General features: G+C 52.3%; 1 protein-coding gene across 1 annotated transcript in view; it reads left to right on the top strand.

Moving 5' to 3' along the window:
• The first annotated feature begins 1459 nt into the window (after positions 1 to 1459).
• Positions 1460 to 20855, top strand: part of MB21D2 (Mab-21 domain containing 2) — a 42055-nt gene continuing 22659 nt past the window's right edge. Inside the window, exon 1 of the mRNA XM_033150936.1 lies at positions 1460 to 1736. Within this exon, the coding sequence (XP_033006827.1) occupies positions 1475 to 1736 (262 nt within the window). The 5' untranslated portion in view covers positions 1460 to 1474. The remainder of the gene's footprint in view (positions 1737 to 20855) is intronic.

The following is a 20855-nucleotide window of genomic DNA, read 5'->3' as shown; positions in this document are numbered from 1 at the left end:
AAGTGCCTGTGGAGGCCAATTCTGGATCCACACGTCCTTCCACAGTGGGGACATGGGTTCCCGGGTGGGAGTTGATCCCGATGAGGGTTTGCCAAGCGTGCCTTCCTCTTAGCACGTTTCTCCCTTGCGTCCTGAGTTCGAGTGTCTACAAAGCCCATGACACCTTTGGTAAAGGCTGTTCTCCAATTGGAGCACTCGCAGGCCAGTGTTTCCCAGTCGTCGGTGTTTATACTACTTTTTTTTTTTAGATTTGCCTTGAGAGAGTCTTTAAACCTCTTTTGTTGACCACCAGCATTATGCGTTCCATTTTTAAGTTCAGAATAGAGTAGTTGCTTTGCAAGATGAGCAGGGTGTCAGCTTCTGAGCAACACACAACACTGCTATCCACGCTTGACCAGGCCAAAGAGTTCTGCGCGGCTTTTCAGATTTCTCCACCAATAAAACAAAACATATCAATTAATTTCGTTGATGAAGCAGATGCGTATGCGTATGGGAAAAGATGTGTAAAATCCAGCACCAAAGGAGCATTTTTGCATCGTCCAGTGACAGACCTGGTTGGCAGCCAAACATTGCCTTGGAATAAATCATGTTCATTTTAGAGCTACAGGCCAGAGTGTGTCCCGTTGGCCTTAACGTGCACCCAGCCGCGATGAGAAGCAAATCAAAGTCGGCGGGAACCGAAACAGGCCCACCGCCTTGGCAGCTGCCTCCGGGGTCAGCAGAGGCCCCGAGCCAGCTGAGAAGGCAGAGACGTGCCTGGACTCCCTTGCGCCCTTGCCAGAGGCGGGAAGCGCGAGTTTTGCGCCCTTGGCGGGGTCCAACCTGGCCAGCCACTCGGTGCGCCCCGGCCTCCAGGCTTCTTCTACGGCGGAACGGATCCTGCGCCGCCCCTAAAGCTCCTTACAACTTCCCTCCCCCCGGCGGCGAGGGGCCCTGCTGCCCCACGATGAAGAATCCCGGGTGCGCTCGGGCGCGCGGCGACGAAGCGCTCTGCGTGGCACGGCAGCCTGCCGCCTGTGCCGAGGCTGCCCGGGCGCGAAAGGGCGCCGCCGCCTGGAGCTGCCGGCTTTGCTGCGCGCGGTATGGGCGGCGGCGGCGGCGGGGCGGGGCGGGGCCGGGCCCGGGAGCGCGCGGAGCAGCCTTGGCAGCGCGGCCACTGGGAGCGCCGTTGGTGGGATTCCCGGTCGGGCGTCCCGGCGGCGCCTGCAGCCGCGCTCGCTCCCTCGCTCGCGCGCTCCCGGGCGCCGGGATCCGGGGCGGAATAGGAGGAGGAGAGGAGGAGGAGGAGCCGCCGCGGGGCGGGCAGCCGGCGAGCGCCAGGCCCGGCCTGCCTGCCTGGCTGCCTGCTGGCTGGGCGCTGGCGGCGGCGGCGCCTCTTCCTCCTGGTTGCGCGGCGCCTGGTGTCCCGCTCGCGGTGTCGGTGGGGCGGCTGCTCGGTGCGCTGCGTCTGCTGCTCCTTCTGGCCGGCGCGAAGATGGCCGCTCCGCCGCTGGCCGCCAAGGCCGGCTCGGGGGGCGCCGCGCCTGGCCCGGGCCGGGCTCCCTGCTCGTCGTCCGGCGGCTCGTCGGTGTCCTCCGCGGCCGCCGCCTTCCCGGAGCTGGACTTCCGCTCGGGCGCCCGCGTCGAGGAGCTCAACCGGCTCATCCAGGAGTTCACGCGCCACGACCAGCGCGAGTACGACGACCAGCGCGCGCTCGAGATCCACACCGCCAAGGACTTCATCTTCTCCATGCTGGGTAAGGAGAACCAGGCTCCGGACCAGTTGCTGCGCGCCGCTTCCCGGAGGCTCCCGCGGGCGGAGGGGCGCCGGGCTGCCCTTCTGCCGGTCCTTCGGTGCGGGGACGGCCAGCAAGGCTGGAGCCCAGTTTCGGGTTAATGAAAATAGGGTGGGGGGGGGGGAGAGGAAGAGGGCAAGGACCTCGACTTGGGGGGTGGGGGAGTTATGGGCGTGATCCTGCCCCCCTCCCCGTATGAGGCTAGGCCCTGGGGGCTTGCAGGGAGCCTGGCACCTATTGGCACTGGCGGCCCCGGGGGCTCTTGCCTGCAGCCCCTGAATCGGAATTGTGCCCCCCCCATTCCCAATAGAGCATAATCCCAGAAGCCAGGATGCCACCCTGCTCACCAGTCCTCCCCGCTCCCTCCCAAAGCCGTGGGTAGCTTGGCAGAAATGCCCGGGGGGGGGGGGGGGACACCGCTGGGCAAAAGCCTCCTGCGCCTCCCGGCTCCTTGTCCAGCTGTGGAGGAAGGGCAGCCCTTGAAGCTCTTTGCAACCGGAGAGGAAGCAGGAGCAAGCGGGGAGACCCGCCTCTCTCTCCCACGGCAGACCCACTTTCCCTCGGCTTATTATTTCTGAGAACCCGCCCCGTTCACCTCGGCAGCGAGGCCAGGGCTGTGGCTCCCCCCGCCCAGCTTGTCAGCTGAGACAAAGGGCAGAGAGGGAGAGGGTGGGGGGCGCCTTACTCCCGCCGGTGCGCAAGAACAGCGCTCCCACCCTGGGCTAACGGGGAGCCTTCAGGCCACGGGTGCTTTCCAGGATTGTATGGGGAAGGGAGGGAGAGGGAGGGGGAGGGGGAGGGGGAGGGGGAGGGACCCACCTCCTCTCGTAATTATGAAGTCTGAAATGTATTGGAATGGACATAAATCACTGCTGGAGCGTGTTGCAGGCCGAGCAATGAGTCAAGGCGAGTCCCCTGGGATCGCAGCTGCCCTCCTCCCCCAAGGTCTCTCCTCTCCCTGTTAGCGCTGCATGGAACTGTTAAGATTTAATCCTGGCTGGGGCAAAAGAGCACTTGTTTGGTTTTGCTTTTTAAGAGTGCTTTGCAAAGCCAGGTAACCAAGCCCTGCTCCTCTGGCAGAAGGTGGCTGTTGCATTTCATAGGCCTCAATGCTGGCTGTGTTTGGTCATAGCTCTCAGCTGGAGTCCCGTGATGGAGCTGCGGGTTCAGCAGGTGTACCTTCTCTCCTCCTCTGGCAGAGCTTTCCTTTCTGTCCCTGTTCTTCATTAACTGCCCTCTAGCATTGCGCCCAAACTACACAAACTTCAGGTTATTCAAACGGACAAAGGTCACAATCAGGCTGAGTTCCTCCACACAAACACCCATTTTTCTCCTTCTGCAAACGTGGAAGGATATCAACTTTTGGGAACACGCAAGGGGGGTGGTGGTCTTCCCTTTCAAACAAAATGACCAAGGGTTGGGCCATTCTTTATTTTCAGCCAGTAAATGAGGCTAACCACCCTTTCCCTCCAGAAATGTTCCTGAGAGTGGAGCTAAGCTTCTAGTCACCTTGTGGGTGTGCCGGAGGATTGCCGTGGGTGGGGGTCAGTGGGCACAGGCTAAAATGGACGGGGGGAGAGTTTGAGGCTCAGGCACATCACACTGAATCGTAGTTTAGTGTAGCACCTGCAGGGGTGTAGCGAGCCACTTTGCTGCCCAGGCGGCAAACACGGGGACACCCCCCTGGGGGGCGGGGTGCCGCTCCCTAGCACACACACGGCCTGACATCATGGCGCACGCTCAGCATCCTGAGTGGACTGCGCATGTGTGGACATGCTCAGTCCACCCAAGATGGCCACCGCACGGTTGGAAGGGGTGCTGGCCGTTCGTGCCCGCCATCTTGGGTGGACTGCGCATGTCCACCCAATATGGTGGGTGCGAATGGCCGGCACCCCTTCTGTGCGGTGGCACGGCAAGTTTTAAGGCTGCAGCGTGCGAACAGCAGCACAGACGCTGTGCTGCTGTTCACGCGCTGCAGCCTTAAAAGTTTCTGTGCCCCAAGTGCGCTGGCGGCCCCGATTGTGGGGGTGGGGCGCCGCCCCGAGTGTCACCCCCCCAGGCAGTACCTGGGGCGAACCGCCCCCCGCCCCCTTGCTCCGCCCCTGAGCACCTGGACCCAGCCTTTGGAGTCACAAAGCCCCAGAACAGCCACAAGCTTTGCTGTCCCAGGGAAGCCTAGTGTGGTCTGCTATGGGGCCTTTGTGAGGACTTGATAGGATTAGTGATCTCCTATGATGATGTGATCTCCTGTGATGATTAGTGATCTCCTGTGATGATCCTGTTGCTAAGGTGCTCATAGGAAACTTGTTTGCTGCTTCTTGTCTTTCTGGCCTTGGTAGGCTCTGAGTTACAGGTGCCGAGAAGTTTGTTCCCTGTTAATTTCTGGTGTGGCAGATCTGGACCGTTTCCCTTCTGTCACTGATCTCGTTCCTGCCCTGGCTTGGCCCATGTTGCCAGTGCTTGGGGAGGAACAGGGCCTTTGATCGGGAAGCAGGTGTACCTGGTCGCAAAGGGTACTTCTGCCGCCCTCACTCCATCTTGGCACTGGCCAGAGCGTAACACTCCTTGGCGCTCACTCAGCCTGCAAACCAAGCCACATCTCAGCTCCTGACGACGACCCCTTTCATTCCAGCTTGGCTGTAACAAGGCTGCATCAAAGGGTTTCTGTCGCTCTGGGGTGGGAGTGCTTGAAGCCAGTCAAAACTTTGGGGTTGTTTTTGGAGCCCCAGCTGCCTCCCCCTGGCGCTTAGTAGATTCAGTGAAGGACGGGGAAGCCACACTAGATCCAGTGTTGTGGGGCAGGCCCCCGAGTGCTGCTCCTTTCAGCACTGCTTGATAACACGAGAAGCCCCTGAGCATGTAGAAGCAGTGGCTCACATTTCCATGATTTAATCAGAAACACTTATATACTAATTAGTATTTTAAAAAAATCTCTAAGTGGTGACTCCTTATAACACTTTGGCCCGTGTCTGGGTGAACTGGGGGCATCAGGTACCAGTCAGAAATGGCTTCTGTGGGGAAGGTTGCAGTGCCTTAACTGTGACTTTCTGTGGGGAGTGACTGCCTTAGCAAAGTGGTTCACAGGCGAGGACTTTGTCGGCTTCACTAGTTAACCATAAGCTGGTAAAACTGGGAGCCCCTATCCAGGGGTGTGCATGTGATAATCTGGTTCTAAGGTCCACAGCCTTCGTTGCTTCTCTGCCAGCATGTAGAGCCCCGAGAGCAGGTTGAAGAACTAGTTTAGGGCAGGGTCTCGCGCCCCTTCAAGGCTCAGCTTTGGGGGTGCCTCTGGGGGTGCTGCTGCTCCTTAGATGCCCAGATGGCTGCGGTGGCCTGAGGCGCCTTGTCTCACTGCACCAGCTCTCCTGGTGCAGGATAGGCCCTTTGCCACTGGTGCCCCGGCAATATCTGCAACAGGACTGACTACCTTTGGAAATGCTTTTGGGACCCAGGTGGGACCCAGAGTCTAGGGCTTGCCAATCAGAAGGTCAGCGGTTCGAATCCCTGCCACGGGGTGAGCTCCCGTTGCTCGGTCCCAGCTCCTGCCAACCTAGCAGTTCGAAAGCACGTCAAAGTGCAAGTAGATAAATAGGTACCACTCCGGTGGGAAGGTAAACGGCGTTTCCATGCGCTGCTCTGGTTTGCCAGAAAGCGGCTTTGTCATGCTGGCCACATGACCCGGAAGCTGTCTGCGGACAAACGCCAGCTCCCTCGGCCTATAGAGCGAGATGAGCATGCAACCCCAGAGTCAGACACGACTGGACCTAATGGTCAGGGGTCCCTTTACCTTTGGAAATGCTTTTGAGACAGGCATCTGTTCCAGAATGCAACCGCAAGAGATGTGCTCAGCACGTGAACCATTACTACTCTGATATCAGATCAACTTGGCTCCAGTTTCGTGACCGGTTCAGATAATAATAATAATAATAATAATAATAATAATAATAATAATAATAATAATAATTTATTTATACCCCGCCCATCTGGCTGGTTTTCCCCAGCCACTCCGGGCGGCTTCCAACGGAATGTTAAAATACAATAATCTATTAAACATTAAAAGCTTCCCTAAGCAGGGCTGCCTTCAGATGTCTTCTAAAAGGGCTGTTCTGGAGACTTAAAGCCCGAAATACCCGAAGGGATGCTGACTGCCAAGCTGAGCTGCTACCTGACTTGGAATCTGAAGGGTGGCAGGAAGCTATGCAAAGCAGGGCCTTCTCAGTAGCGGCACCGAGATGGCGCAGCTTCTTGCCAAGGGACGTCCGTCTGTCTTCCTTGCTGATGGGTTTGCGCCGACAAGTTTAAATGTTTCCATTGGGTCTTTGAGGAGGTGGACAGATAGAAATGGAAGGACTGGAAGCGGTTTTAAGATGCAACTGCCTCTGCACAGCTTGGCTAAAGGTCATTTCCTGCGACAGTTGCAGCAAGTTAAACTTCCAACCCTGCTCAGGTGAACTTGCCAGTCATTCAGTAACTAAGAATGTGCCCTGTGGGCGCACAAATTCTCTAGCAACGGTAGACGGGCTGGGTGTTTCTGCCGCACCTTCGCTGGAGGGTTGAGGAACTGTTTGCAAAGGCTTTATGTAATCTTTGCGTGACTCTTCTTGTCCTGGCTAGACTTGCTCCAGGAGGAAACCGGCAAGGGTTGCTGGAGAAGCCTATGTCAGCAAATCTCTTCTTTAAAGCAAGACTCGCTGCCGCTTGATAGAGAATTTAGCTGGCGAGTGCCCGCAGGATTAGAACCTTATTGGGGCAACTGAATTGGCACACTCAGAAGAACCCCTAGGATTGCAGAAGTACAAATGGGAACCCCTTCTAAAATAAAGCCCTAACGGAGCAACACATCTCCCCCCCCCACAAAGGACCCCCCTGGACTGAGCATGCACAATGGCTGCAGAAGGCTGAGCTTCTATTTGGGAGGGGGAGAGAAGCATGAGGGAAACAGAGTGGAGTAAGAAAACAGCAACGCTTCTGAATGGTGGCTGCTGGAACCTGCAACAGGGGAGAGTGTTGTTGCGCTCAGGTCCTGCTTGCTGGTTTCCGTCTGTAAGACCAGGGGTCCTGGCCTAATCCTGCAGGCAGACTCTTCTGATGTTCTTAGGATGCCTGGCTGGAGCTCTCCCCTTGGCTGCCTTTCCCACTTGAAATCTAATATTCCCAAAATCATGCCTTTAGAAAAAGGTCTAGGCATGTGCTTGCCAATGGCACATAATTATATATCTACAAATGGTAACTAGGATACCGTTAATGGTGGTTCTCTCTCTCTCTCTCTCCCTCCTCCCCACCCCCACTGCCACCCCGCCCTGCGAAAAAGCCTGATAGGATTCTGCATGAGCTCACACTTGAAAGAAAGAGCCGTTCCGTACAGTATGCACACAGTGCTCATGAACTTGAAGCACTTCCTTTTGGGAATCCAGCTGTGCATCTTTCTCATAATCTGCTTCCTCCTTCTCCCTCTCTAAATCAGGGGTGGGCAAGGTTCACCTCGCCTGGGCCGGTTCACTCCAGTGGAGATCCCTCTGTGGGCCGGATCGCGCACGCGATTTCCGATATCTGTGTCTGCGCGGATGCGATTTCTGGTGTCTGCGTCTGCGCAGACGTGATTTTCAGCGCCACGGAAGTGAGTCCCCGTGGCTGTGCTGGTTTAGCACAGCGCGTGGGGACTTGCCAAGGGGGCGGTTCGGGGGCCGGTTAAATGAACCCTGTGGGCCACTTGTGGCCCACGGGCCTTACGTTGCTGACCCCTGCTCTAAATGCTGGAGCTCGGAAAAGGCAGGCAGGTAAAGGGAAAGGTCTACAATGAAGGATAAGAGTTCTTAGCAGCAGCCTTGTAAGATGAATAATCGGAGCAACGTCCTGGCACCCTGGCTGCCTCCCCCACCCTTGCCCAAAGGACATTTCAGAGAGACCCCCAAGGGATTCCCCAGGAGGGTCCCTTATGTCTCTAGGAAATCCCCACCCGCTGGCCTCTCCTTTCTTCTGCGACCCCAGAGGTGTCTCACTTTGTGGTTGGTGGTACAGTGGGGTGTATTTTGTGTGTGTGCGTGCTTTGGGGGCTGCAGAGGTGGCGGCGGGGGGATGAGCCTGGAGAAAAGAGCTTATGGAAGTGACCTAGTTATTGTGTTATCTTATCGCAGATAATCTCTCTCTGCCCCCCCCCCCCCCGTGTCTCTGCTCTGCCTTCACAATTGGAGGCTCCCAAGTACCAGTTGCCAAAAACCACAGGAAGGGAGAGTTGCTCTGGCGCTCGAATTCTGCAGGCCGTGGGTCAGATCCAGCAGGTGGTTCTTGTTACGCCATGGAAGACAAGGCTATTATTCGCAGAGGAGGGGGCTGCCAACGGCCACGAGCTGCGTTGGCTCTGCTATGCCGGAGGGAACAAGGCTTCTCCTGAATGCCACTTGCTGGAAGACGCAGGAGGGCAAAGTTTGGGTTGCGCTTGCAGGTTTCCCATAATAAGCACCTGTGGGAGCAGGATGCTGGGTTGGCGGGCTATAGGCCTGATCCAGCAGCGCTCTTCTGGTTTTCTTAGAGAGCATATGGATTGCCAAACAGTGCCCAAGGGGGGAGAAACTATCTGGCTGCTTCCCATAGTTCCAAAGTCAGGATTTTCACCCTCTGCTTCCCGGATCAAGAGCTAACCCTTTGTATCTGATCCAGAGCCGTCTTTAAAAGTGTCAAGTGGTCCAGTAGCAATATGGTTCTTTGTTCTGTATTGGGGACCAGAAACTCAGCTCCACAGAGGTGCTAGGGGGTCGCGATGAGCTTTGCGCTGCGACAGTTTTCTGACCTGTGGAACATCTGGCTGCAGATAAGAGTGTTTGTGCTGCTTGTAGCTGGCTGAGAGTGAGCAAACCATATCAAGGACATCTCTCTCTCTCTCTCTCTCTCACTCCAGTCAAGCAGGGCATAACTTTTATGAAATAATTAAAATAAAATTAATGAAGCATTTGTTCTCCCTCATTCCTATTGCTGTCACTTCTGCAGCTGCTCATCAATTCTTTTATTTATTTAAATGTTTTTAAGCACATAAGGAGGGACGCAGGTGGTGCTGTGGGTTAAACCACTGAGCCTAGGGTGGTGGTTCGAATCCCCGCAATGACGGGGTGAGCTCCCGTTGCTCGGTCCCTGCTCCTGCCAACCTAGCAGTTCGAAAGCACGTCCAAGTGCAAGTAGATAAATAGGTACCGCTCCGGCGGGAAGGTAAACGGCGTTTCCGTGCGCTGCTCTGGTTCACCAGAAGTGGCTTTGTCATGCTGGTCACATGACCCGGAAGCTGTACACCGGCTCCCTTGGCCAGTAAAGCAAGATGAGCGCCGCAACCCCAGAGTCGTCTGCGACTGGATCTAATGGTCAGGGGTCCCTTTACCTTTACCTTTAAGCACATAAGAGGAGCCTGCTGGATTAGGCCAATGTTCCCGGAGAGCCAGGAGCTCACAGCACCTTAGATATACCCTGGTCTTTCCCAGACCCTCGTCCGACATGCTCTCCCCGATGCCACACTGGTGCACAGGGAGGAAGGGGGCAATTCAGGTACGGGCTCCACCTGTGATTTGCAGTACATGTTTAGGTTACTCTGCAAAATCCAAAAACTTTCCCACGAGCCTGAAATGCGTTGAAAGGGTCTATTGTTGTTGTTCAGTCGTGTCCGACTCTTCGTGACCCCATGGACCAGAGCACGCCAGGCACAACAGAGACATGGACGGCTGGTCACTTGTGCGCTCGATGGAGTTCCCACGTGCACCATGGTGAGGTAAACACCGTGGAACACCCCGCCTTGCCAGCAGCAAGCCAAACGCTTCTGAATCTCGCCGTGTGTCAACAAGCCTTTGGTCTCGTACCTCGATTGTTACGGCAGACTCTGTCGCTTGTCTGGCCTGTCTGCTGGTTAAGTCATGATTTTAATCCTTTGTGACGTGCCGCTTCTGGGTGTCACAGCACATCGCTCTAATCTCCATCTGCGTCGCAGTGTGACAGGGACCCGAGCCATGGGGGTGTGTCCCGGGGTGTCTGGCACCCGGAGACGGATGGCATGGTACTTCTTTGGACAGTCACTGCTGCCCCCTGATGAATGGAGCTGCGCAGCCCAGCCTGGCGCACTGCTGGGTCTTGTGCTCTTTCCAGCAGGCAAAGGTGGCAGGAGGGAGCTATGTGCCAGCCAGACAATAGAAACTAGAAACTGAGCAATTGCTGCATCTTTCGTCGTGATTCCTGCGCGGCCACGGGTTGGACTTGGTGACCCCCGAAGTCCCTTATGATGCTGCAGTACAGTCCTTGTGCATTGAGTTCTCCCTCTGTGCTCATCACGTGGCAAGCTGCACATGTGAGCCCTTGCAGGCAAGATCCCACTGCCGGTGCTTCTCAACAGGAGACAATCTCGTGTGGCGTTGCAATGCGCTTGAATGTGTGAAGTGGCCCTCTGAGAAAATAACAGAGTTGCAGAGTTGGGAGGGACCCCCGAGGGTCATCTAGCCCAACCCTCTGCAAGGCAGGAGTCACAGCGAAAGATTCCCTGACAGGTGGCTATCGAACCTCTGCTTTAAAGCCTCCAATGCAGGAGAGAGTCCACCGCCTTCTGTAAGAAGAGCTGCTGTTGGGTGTGTGCTGAGACAGTAGGAAGCTGTCCTTGGCAGTTAGCAAATGTTCGTTGCTCGCTGGCCTTGTCTATCCACATGGCAGCTTCTGGCTGATTGACGGGGATTTATCTCCCCCTGGCTGGAGGCGAAGGATCGCTTGCACAGAGTTGACTGTTTCTTAAACTTGGCCTGAAGGTGCTGCACATGGGTAGCTCTTGGGTCTTCGATTAAAGCCCCATTTCTTCCCATTCTGTGGATGGGTAAGTTGAGGCGCAGACAACTCTTCTTCCCGTAAAACCCACTTATGGTAGTCATCTAACTGGGAACTAAGGTTGGAACTTGCAGCGCTGGGTTCAGCGTTAGGTGTTTTTTATTTGGGTAGGGCGGCAGTTCTGGTGTACTTTGGTCGGTAGAAGTTTAGTAACCAGTTCAGGCCGGGGCGCATCTGGAAAAACGTAAATGATTATTCAAAGTGCAATGCTAGTTTGCATATGCCATAACATAATGTCAGGGTGCAGCAATGCCTTGGTGTAAGGTCACAAAATGTTCTAGTCAGATAAGGTTCCCGCACATGCAGGAGAATTGAGCATAGGCCAGTGTTGTGGACTGGAATGGGTGGAGAGGGATTCAAGGAAGCCATGGTAGATTATTATTTTCTAATATGATCCAAAACCTTATAAGCTCCGGATTAAGAACCCCTGCATGATCTGACATGCCAGATTCCCGCCTTTAAGCTGTGATGCAGAGGTTTTGCAGCTCTCTGTGTTGTCTGGAGCTCTGCAAACTGCTGAAGAACCGCTTACAGAAGTGTCTTTCTCCATAGTGAGGGCTCTTCAGTCTCAGGATGAGCAAGGCATGTACTGGCTCTTTAGATCAAAGGTTTGTCAAGGTGAGGGCTTCCTCACCACCAGTGGCCATTTCAGAGACTGGAGTTGCTCCGACACTTTGACATTGACACTCATGGAAGAGGGCCTACAGAGGACTGCTAGATATGATGGCTGTGCTCGGCCTCCAGTTGGAGGCAGCAGCCCTTCATAAAATCATAGAGCTGCGCAATTGGAAGGGACCCCGAGGGTCATCTAGTCCAACCCCCTGCAATGCAGGAATCTCAACTAAAGCATCCCAAGACAGATGGGCAACTAACCTCTGCTTAAAAGCCTTCAAGGAAGGAGAGTCTGCCACCTTCTAAGGAAGCCCGCTCCACTGTTGAACTGCTCTTGCTGTTGGAAAGTTCTTCCTGAGGTTGAGTCGGAATCTCCTTTCTTGTAACTTGAAGCCATGGGTTCGAGTCCTACCCTCCGGAGCAGGAGAAAACAAGCTTGCTCCCTCTTCCATGGGACAGCTCTTGAGATATTTGATGATGGCTCTTATATCTCCTCTCAAACGTTTCTTCTCCAGGCTAGACATACCCAGCTCCTTCAAGCGCTCCTCACAAAGTTTAGTTTCCAGACCCTTGGTGATCTTGGTTGCCCTCCTCTGCACACCTCCCAGCTTGTCCACATTCTTCTTAAATTGTGGCGCCCAGAACTGGCAGAATGGTGATTCAGAGTATGAGTTGCTGGAAGCCACAGGAGGGGAGAGGGCTCTTGTGCTCGGATCCTGCATGATGGTTTCCCATTGAGGCACAGGATACTGGAATAGCAGGCTCTCCTGATGGTCTTATGTTCTCTGTCTGGCACAGGAATGTTGCTAATCTAATCTCTCTTCCACCCAGATCTTCATAGTTCCTGAAGAGTCTGGAATTTGCAAATGTGGCATGATGCATTTGGGGTGTGGCCAGCGAATACACCCCAATATCAAAGTTTTGGGAGCTTATCTTGTTTTTAGGAGGTTTTGTTTTAGTTCAGGGGGGGCAGGCAGACCCCTTGGTGTGTGGTTCTGTCTGGCCTGCCAGGCTGGATCTTCCAGCTGTGTCCTGTTCCGTCCTTCCCAACAGCACTCTAATCTCTGACAAAGTGCTGAGCAGATTAAGCCCTGGAGACACTTGACTTCAAGGGCCTCTCGATTTGCAGTTCGGTGGTGGCTGGAGCAGGCGAGGAGGGGGCTGAGAGTGGAGCAAGCCCCTGCCTTTTCTGTAACTGAGTCGCAGAGTAAACATGACCTGCATTTCCGTTCGGGATTTTGTTCTCTCTCGCATATGGAAGCAAAGGCAGCCAGCTCAGCTCAGCGACTCTTTCTTGGTTTGGCACGGGAAAAGCACCATGCGTGCCAGGCTGAGACAGGAGCAGGCAGCTCTGAGCCGCAAGGGGAGCGATGACAGCTCAGTAGGAGGGCCTGTGCTCTGCGGGTCGACTGTCTGGCTCCTGTCTCTGCTCCAGAGATGATTGAGAAGCATCCCTAGGAAGCAGCGTGGCTGGACATCCAGGAGGGCCATGGCTCAGAAGTGGAAGTTGTGCCCGGTCGATCGCTGCTCTGATTCTGTGAGCACAGAGGGTGAAAAGTTGCCTTCCACCCTGGCTTTTAGAGCAAAAGGACCTTGGTTTGTGGAGGGGGCTGAGAATTGCAGCTCTGTGAGTGGGGAACTACCACTCGCAGGATTTCGTGTGGGGATCTATGACTAGATGAGCCTTGATGAGCCTCCCCACTCTGCCAGGAACTCTTGCCTCATGTCCCGTTGTCTACCGTCAGGCTTCTTTTCTCTGCTCCACTGATGAACCTCACTGAACCTCTTCTGGGTTGAGGTACCTCATTTTTGAATCCACAGCGAAAGCTGATCGAGCAAAAAGAAGGATGGCATTATGTCACTTTGTTCCTCCTCACTCTTGAGGTCCTGGAAAAACAGATGGGCTGAGGCCAAGTTCTGGCCCCTTCTCTCTTCCTGGGGAGACTTGGACCATCTGGGTCTGACCCTGGACGCAGAGCATAGCCGTCCTGGCCAGCAGCCTACAAGAGCCCTCTCCTCCCCCTACGAATTTGTCTCGTCGCCTTTCTAAGCCCCCTGCCTCCTGTGGGAGGGAGTTCCATAGTTTTAACTCACACGTTCCACCGAGATTGAGGCAATTCCAGATGGGAGTGCACAAAGAGAAGGGTGTCTGCAGTGGATGGGAGTGTCTTAAAAGTACCGCATTTTTTGGCTCCATAAGACACACTTTTTTCCTCCTAAAAATTAAGGGGAAATATCTGTGCGTCTTATGGAGCGAATGGTGGTCCCTGAAGCTGAATTGCCCAGGGGCCAAAAGCAGATTGTGCATTTTTTTTTTTACAAAGAGAAAAGGGGGTGTTGAAAGGACCCCGCTCAGCAGCTGATCAGCAAGAGATCGGGAGAGAGATAAGAGTCCTGGCTCCCTTTTGCCCCGCCCACTTGCCCCGCCCTCCTTTGTTGAATGTGCTGCAGAGGGAGGTTGTTTTTCCCCCCAGTGACATGTGACTGGCTGATTAGATTATCTGTCTGGAAACTGTAGAAAAGGCTCCCTTTCCTTTAGAAGCTGCAGAAATGTGAGTTGAACCCCATAAAAACGGGGCTTTTCCTCTTTGCTTTTCCCCCTTTGCAAAAAAAGCTGCAAAACTTTGAGCTGATCCTCAAAAAAACAACAACAAAAACCAGGGCTTTTAGAGGAGGAAAACCAGGCAATTTTTTTTTTCTTGTTTCCTCCTCTAAAAACGAGGTGTGCCCTATGGTCCGGTGCGCCCTATGTTGCAAAAAATATGGTAAGATCTTGGAGGCACAACCTCAAACATTAGGAGGCACCTGAAGAAGCCAGCAATTGTCACCCAGCAATGCTTGCAGCTGCTGCCCACCCCCTTGGGGGCCCTCCCAACCCTACATTTCTATGACTTCCCCCCACAACCAGGCACCTATAACCGGGAGCAAGGCTGCCTGGGGAGAGAAACGTCTGGGAGTGAGGATAATGGGGGCATGGAGGGTTTTGTCCATTAAATCTCTGTCCCTTCCCTCTCCTTTTGTGTGTGACTGAGGCAGATCTGGGCTGATGCAGACCCACACACCTGCTTTCCCCGCTGTGGTTGTAGATTGCACCTGTGAAATTGCCCCTTTCTCTCTCATTTTCACCCGCTGGAACGGTGTGGATCAAAGTGCAGCTCTCCGTGGGATCAAGGGTCTGGCTTGAGCTGGCAAAGCTGAAGCCTTGCTCTTGGGCTTCTGTACTTGGGATCAAAGTCTCTTTCTGGGCAAGTGGGCCAGGGAACCACTTTTTCTAAGAGGTTTGCTGCTTGTGGGCAGGGCTCCTCCTTTCTCCCTGGCTCAGGTGGTTTGGCGCTTTGGAGATGCGCCTATCCTTTGCGATACCCTTACAAGTGATTTTTCATAAGGGTGGGGGTTGTGTTCTTCCTCCCCTGGCTCTTCTTAGGAAACAGACTCTGGGATGTATAGCCCAGCAGTGGGAGTCCTCTTATCTTGAGGGCAGCCCCACTGGTTTCCCTTAAAGGTAAAGGTAAAGGGATCCTTGACCATTAGGTCCAGTTGCGGACGACTCTGGGGTTGTGGTGCTCATCTCGCTTTATTGGCTGAAAGAGCCGGCGTACAGCTTCCGGGTCATGTGGTCAGCATGTCTAAGCCGCTTCTGGTGAACCAGAGCAGCGCACGGAAACGCCGTTTACCTTCCCGGCAGAGCGGTACCTATTTATCTACTTGTACTTCGTGCTTTTGAACTGCTAGGTTGGTAGGAGCAGGGACCGAGTAACGGGAGCTCACCCCGTCATTGTGGGGATTCGAACCGCCGACCTTCTGATCGGCAAGCCCTAGGCTCAGAGGTTTAGACCACAGCACCACCCTTATCTCGCTGCAAATGTGGAGGGAGAGCTGCCCTTCCTTCCACGCTCCCCCCTCCCTCTGCCGCCCTGCTGTGGTATTTTGGGAATGTGACCTCCGGCAAGTCACAGTCGCCCTTTTCTTTTCCCGGAGAAAGTGGTGGGGGTGGCACATTAGGGCTTCTGTGGGCCAGTTCCTTCACCCACCGCAGTGAAGAGCCATTGTGCCCTCTTTGCGGTGCTATTTAATTAAAGATTTATTTGCCCAGTGAAAGCCCCCTTAGAGCAGCAGGAGGTGGTGCCATCAGAGCATCACTTAAGGGGCTGAGTCCTGTCGGCGCCTCCCCCTCCCCCTCTTGCCTCAACCATTTTTTGTTTTTAGTTTTAAAAGGGATTTTAGGCCTTTGAGAGAGAGAGAGTGTGTGATTGATTTATTGCATTTCTGTGCCGCTTTCCTTTTAAACGAATCCTGAAGCTGCTTGGAAACAACAGTTGGCAATAGCGTAACAGTGTCACAGGTCTTCTTTGGCGATCCCTCGTAGCCGAGCAAGATTGTCTTCCATAAACACGGTTTTAACAATGAGTCCGTAAGTGACTGTGGAGGCCAATTCTGGATCCACACGTCCTTCCACAGTGGGGACATTGGTTTCCGGGCAGGAGTTGATCACGGTGTGGATTTGCCAAGCGTGCCTTCCTCTTAGCGTGTTTCTCCCTTGCGTCCTGAGTTTGAGTGCCTTCAAAGCCCACGACACCTTTGGTAAAGGCTGTTCTCCGACTGGAGTGCTCACAGGCCAGTGTTTCCCAGTTGTTGGTGCTTATACAGCACTACATTTTAAAGATTTGCCTTGAGAGAGTCTTTAAACCTCTTTTGTTGACCATCAGCATTATACTTTCCTTTTAAAAATTCAGAATAGAGTAGTTGCTTTGGAAGACGATCATCAGGCATCCACACAACATGACCAGTCCCAACGAAGTTGATGTTGAAGAATCATTGCTTCGACACTGGTGATCTTTGCTTCTTCCAATACACTGGTATTAGTTTGCCTGACTTCCCAAGTGATGTGTAAAATTTTTCGGAGACTCCGTTGACGGAATCTTTCGAGGAGTTGGAGATGGGGTTTATAAGTGGTCCATGTTTCACAAGCATACAGTAAGGTTAGTAGTACAGTAGCTTTGTAAACAAGCATTTTGATTCCCCTGCGAATGTCCCAGTCCTCAAACACTCTGCGCTTCAATCAGGAGAAAGCCGCACTTGCAGAGCTCAGGCGATGCTGGATTTCGGCATCAATGTCGGCCGTTGTGGAAAGATAACTGCCCAGGTAGGAGAAGTGATCGACATTTTCCAGCGTTACACCAGGTGTCACAGGTACAACTCAAGCCGTATTATATACAGTCGTACCTTGTGTTATGAACGCTGCGTGTTGCGTTCGTCACGGGTTACGAACACGCCAAACCTGGAAGTACCGGAACGGGTTACTTCCGGGTTCGGCGGTTCGCGCATGCACAGACGTGCAAAATGTTGTCACGCGCATGTGCATAAGCACCGAATCGCATTGCGCACATGCGCAGATGCGGCACTTCAGGATGGGGACCTTTCAGGTTACGAACAGGGCTCTGGAACGGATCCCGTTCATAACCAGAGGTACCACTGCGATTAACAAAACACCAGCAAGACACTTAGTGATCTGTAAAGCACAGTGAACAAACCTGCAACAAAAAAGTAAAAAGCTGAGCATCACAGTTACAGCATAAGTTAAATGATTAACAGATCATCATGAAAACATTTATAATCTATAAAACAACGTTGAAAGGCAGCAACTGAAAAAGTAAGCGGAAGGCACATTCCTCTTGCTGTGGAGGGGGGGGGGGCGTCTCCTTTGCGGCCCCTCTCATTGCCCCAATCCTGCCTCGGTGCTCCGTGACCCTCCTTGAACATCACCCCACAATGCCCTGGTGCCAGTTCCACTGCTGGACCGCTGCTGCAGCATCCTTCTCCATGCTTAAGCCCCCATCCCAGAGAAGATGCCAGATTAGGAGGAGGGGGGGGGACAGGTGGGATTGATGGATTGGACTGGATTGCTGTCTTTCTCTGTTGGTTTTGATTCCGATGAATCCCAGAGCAGCTTACAAATAGTAAATAACAGTAACATGACCGAACGTCACAAATACAGCATAGATCTCGTAGAATAATGAAAGCATTCAGCAACCTTGGAGGCAGAAAGAGTAATGTGATTTGAAAACTGGGTACATTATAGTGTAACTAAGATACATAAGAAGGTAATCAACCGAGTTGAAGTATGCTCATAGGTACGATCAGACTATATGGTTGGGTTTGATAGGAAGTCGGAGAGGTCTAGGATATCTATATGACTTAAGTAAATTTGATGGTTTTGTTTCTTTCCCCTTTTTCTTTTCTCTTTTTCTCTCTTTCCCCCTTTTTTCTCTTTTTGTTGTTGTTTTTTTAAATACTTTTTATTTTATTTCTTATCTCATTTACATCACTATTGCCGTACATGCACTTTTCTTTTTCACTTGTATTGAATTTTGTGCCCCATTATGGGCATTAACAAAATCAGGAAAATACAGTGATTGTTTCTCATTCTTAACTTTATTTTTCCGTGGATTTGTGCTTGGACCGTGTATTGTACGTTATTATACGGTGGGTCAATATTCTGCATGCGATGATGAATCATTGTACATATGAGGATTGAACAATAAAATTTATTTAATAATAATAAAAGAAGAATAATGAAACCATAAACCAAAGAGAATATAGATACGGCTTCAGAAATGGCTCCCTCTCTGCTCAGGATGGGGCAGGAAAGAGGCTGCCAGAATCTCCTCCGGTGCAACGCTTGGGGGGGGGGAATCTTCCTTGCCAGCCTTTCCATATTTGGGGGGGGGGAGAGGGGGTGTTTCTGAAGCCCCCACGCCATCTGCTGCACCCTTCTCTGCTGGATCAGGCCAAATACAGGTGGGTAGCCGTGTTGGTCTGCCATAGTCAAAACAAAATAAAGAAATTGCTTCCAGTAGCACCTTAGAGACCAACTAAGTTTGTTCTTGGTATGAACTTTCGTGTGCATGCACACTTCTTCAGATACAAGATCAGGCCAAAGACATGCCTGGGGCCAATGCAGCTGTGGAACGCCTGGAAGGCAGGTTGGGGGGGAAGGCAGATCTCCGCTGATGGATGCTGAGACCCAAAGGGGCCTTGCTTAGCTTCGCAAGAAGTAAGAGGCTCGTGAGAGTCGGATGAAGGTCGCTACATTATTAAATTAATAATAATAATAATAATAGTAATAATAATAATAATAATGGAGGGGAGCTGTTCGTGTGCCGTGTAAGCATTTGGTTCTTTCTCTTTTCCTTCCTCCTGGGTTGCCTTTGCAATGGGCTTTACTGGGCAGGGAATTAACGCCGTGTAGCAGTTGAGCAGAGCTGCCTCTTTCCCCCGTCATCTCAACCCCATGCGTGCCCCCTCGGCTGCTTCGCTTTGCGGAATTGGCACTGCTGCACGATGCATCGGCAAGAACTCAGTTGTTTAATGTGGCGCCAACTGCACTTTGGAACTCCCTGCCCATTGATACCAAACCGATGTAAGAGCCAGACGCTTAGAAATGCTGATGTGAAGTTAAATCTGTTTTAGTGTTTTAACTTTTTGTGTGTTTTAAAGCATTGTGCGTTCCTCTTGAGCTTATTGTTGTATCTTTTTTTTGTAAACCACTTTGAGGGTTTGTTTTTTCTACAGTCAAGTGGTGGATATATTTTATGAAACAAACAAACAAACAGACAGACAGACAAATGAGAGATGGAATGGTAATATTTGAAGGTCATCTGCTCTGTTCCCTAATATTACTGTTCTTGCTCAGTTTTTCCTGGGGCTTGTTGCTTTTCCTTCCTTCCTTGCAGCCGGCAAGCCTTCTGCCGTCTGCTCTGTGCCACACACACAAACAGGAGGCGGATTAGAGAGGGAGGAAAGCAGATTTGCTGGATTCATGTTCTGCTGCTGCTTAGGAGAAGGGGGACTCCCCCCCCTCTCTTTCTCCCTCTCTCATAACGAATTTCAGGGAAAGCGCATAGCAGTTGCACCCAAGGATATGTAGCAATGGAGGCTGAGTTTCATTTGAGCAGTGAGGGGTAAGAATGAAAACTAGCATTGGGCTTTGCCTGGAAAGCAACTACAGCTTAGTTTATGAACAACTTGGAATAAGAACGCTGCAAACCCAGAAGTAGGTGTTTTGGTTTGTGAACAGAACATGTTCTGCTTCCTATTGAGTTTGCTCCATTTGTAAACTGAGTCCCCTGTTGCTATGGGAAAGCACGCCTTGGTTTAAGAACACTTTGGTTTAAGAACTAAGGACTAAGTTCGTAAACCAAGGTACCACTGTACTTGAGTTTTAACTGCTTTGCCAGGGTGTGAAGAAAGCAGGGAGTTTTTTTGGGGGGGGGAGAGGGAGGCAGAATTTTCCATGTTGGGCTTTGGAAGAAGAAGAAGAGTAACATGTAACTCCAAGTCGAAACAAAATAGAAAATTCTTTCCAGTAGCACCTTAGAGACCAACTGAGTTTGTTCTTGGTATGAGCTTCCGTGTGCATGAATGTATCTGAAGAAGTGTGCATGCACATGAAAGCTCATACCAAGAACAAACTCAGTTGGTCTCTAAGGTGCTACTGGAAAGAATTTTCTATTTTGTTTCGACTATGGCAGACCGACACGGCTACCCACCTGTAAATGTAACTCCAAGTTCTGTGTTGAAATGAGCAGCTTTCCATACAGGTCTTAGAAGCCTAGACTTGTTGGAAGGGACCTCCAAGGGTCATCTGGTCCACCCCCTGCAATGCAGGAATCTCAGCTAAAGCACCCCTGACGGATGGCCATCCAACCTCTGCTTAAAAACCTCCAAGGAAGGAGAGCAGACCACTTTCTGATGGAGTTCCTTCCACCGCTGAACAGCTCTTCTGTTATAAAGCTCTTCCTGATGTTTAGCTGGAATCTCCTTTCTTGTAACCTGAAGCCATGGGTTCGAGTTCTACCCAGCCACAGCTGAGTCTCTGGGCAAGGCTGCTTTGTCTGACTGGGGATTGGGCTGTTCCCCTGTCGAACGGCTCTCTCCGCCAGAAAGATCTTTCTATTGGTTCCCTACCCTTTTATTTAACAAAACGCATATACCACTAGATCAAGCTCACCAGTTTTGTTGAATTAATTAAGCCACATAGTTTTAATTGGATTTTGAATAGAAGTGTGCCATTCATTGTTACCGTTTTGAATTTTTCCGTATTGCTGCCTTCCCTTAGTGGGTTGTGCAAACGACTGTTCTGAAAAATGCTTTTTATAGAGCAGGGGTTTCTGGGGATGAGTTTTTGGAAACCAAGAGCGGCAGGGTGGCCCGAAAAAGTTTGGGGGCCTGCTCCTAACCAAGCAGGTTTCTGGGCATAGTGCCACCTCTTTAGTCCTGCTGTTAACAAGGGTGATTTACTCAAGCAGCCTTTAAAGCAGTGGCACAAGATGCGCTATTATGGGATAGAGAGATATGTAGGAGAGTGTTTTTCCTCCAAATGTGTCTGTGGAGCTTTCATGGGGCTGGTTGTGTATGTTCTTGCTGCCTGCGAGGCTTCGCACTGGGCTTCTTGAGGTCTCTGCTGAAAGAGCAGGTTCCGACTAGAGTTCAAATCCTGCCTCATTTGTCCTGTCTTGGCATCCCCCCCCCTCTAATCCACTGCAAAGCCCAGCACAGCGCAAATGTGGTCTTGGGAAATGGTGAGCAGGGACGAAAGCTTAGCGACAGGACACCTGCCTTGCA

Source organism: Lacerta agilis, chromosome 5 (assembly GCF_009819535.1).
Source record: "Lacerta agilis isolate rLacAgi1 chromosome 5, rLacAgi1.pri, whole genome shotgun sequence".
Classification (NCBI taxonomy): Eukaryota; Metazoa; Chordata; class Lepidosauria; order Squamata; family Lacertidae; genus Lacerta; species Lacerta agilis.
The sequence above is the reverse complement of the archived record's forward strand: the minus strand, read 5'-3'. Positions and strand labels throughout refer to the sequence as shown.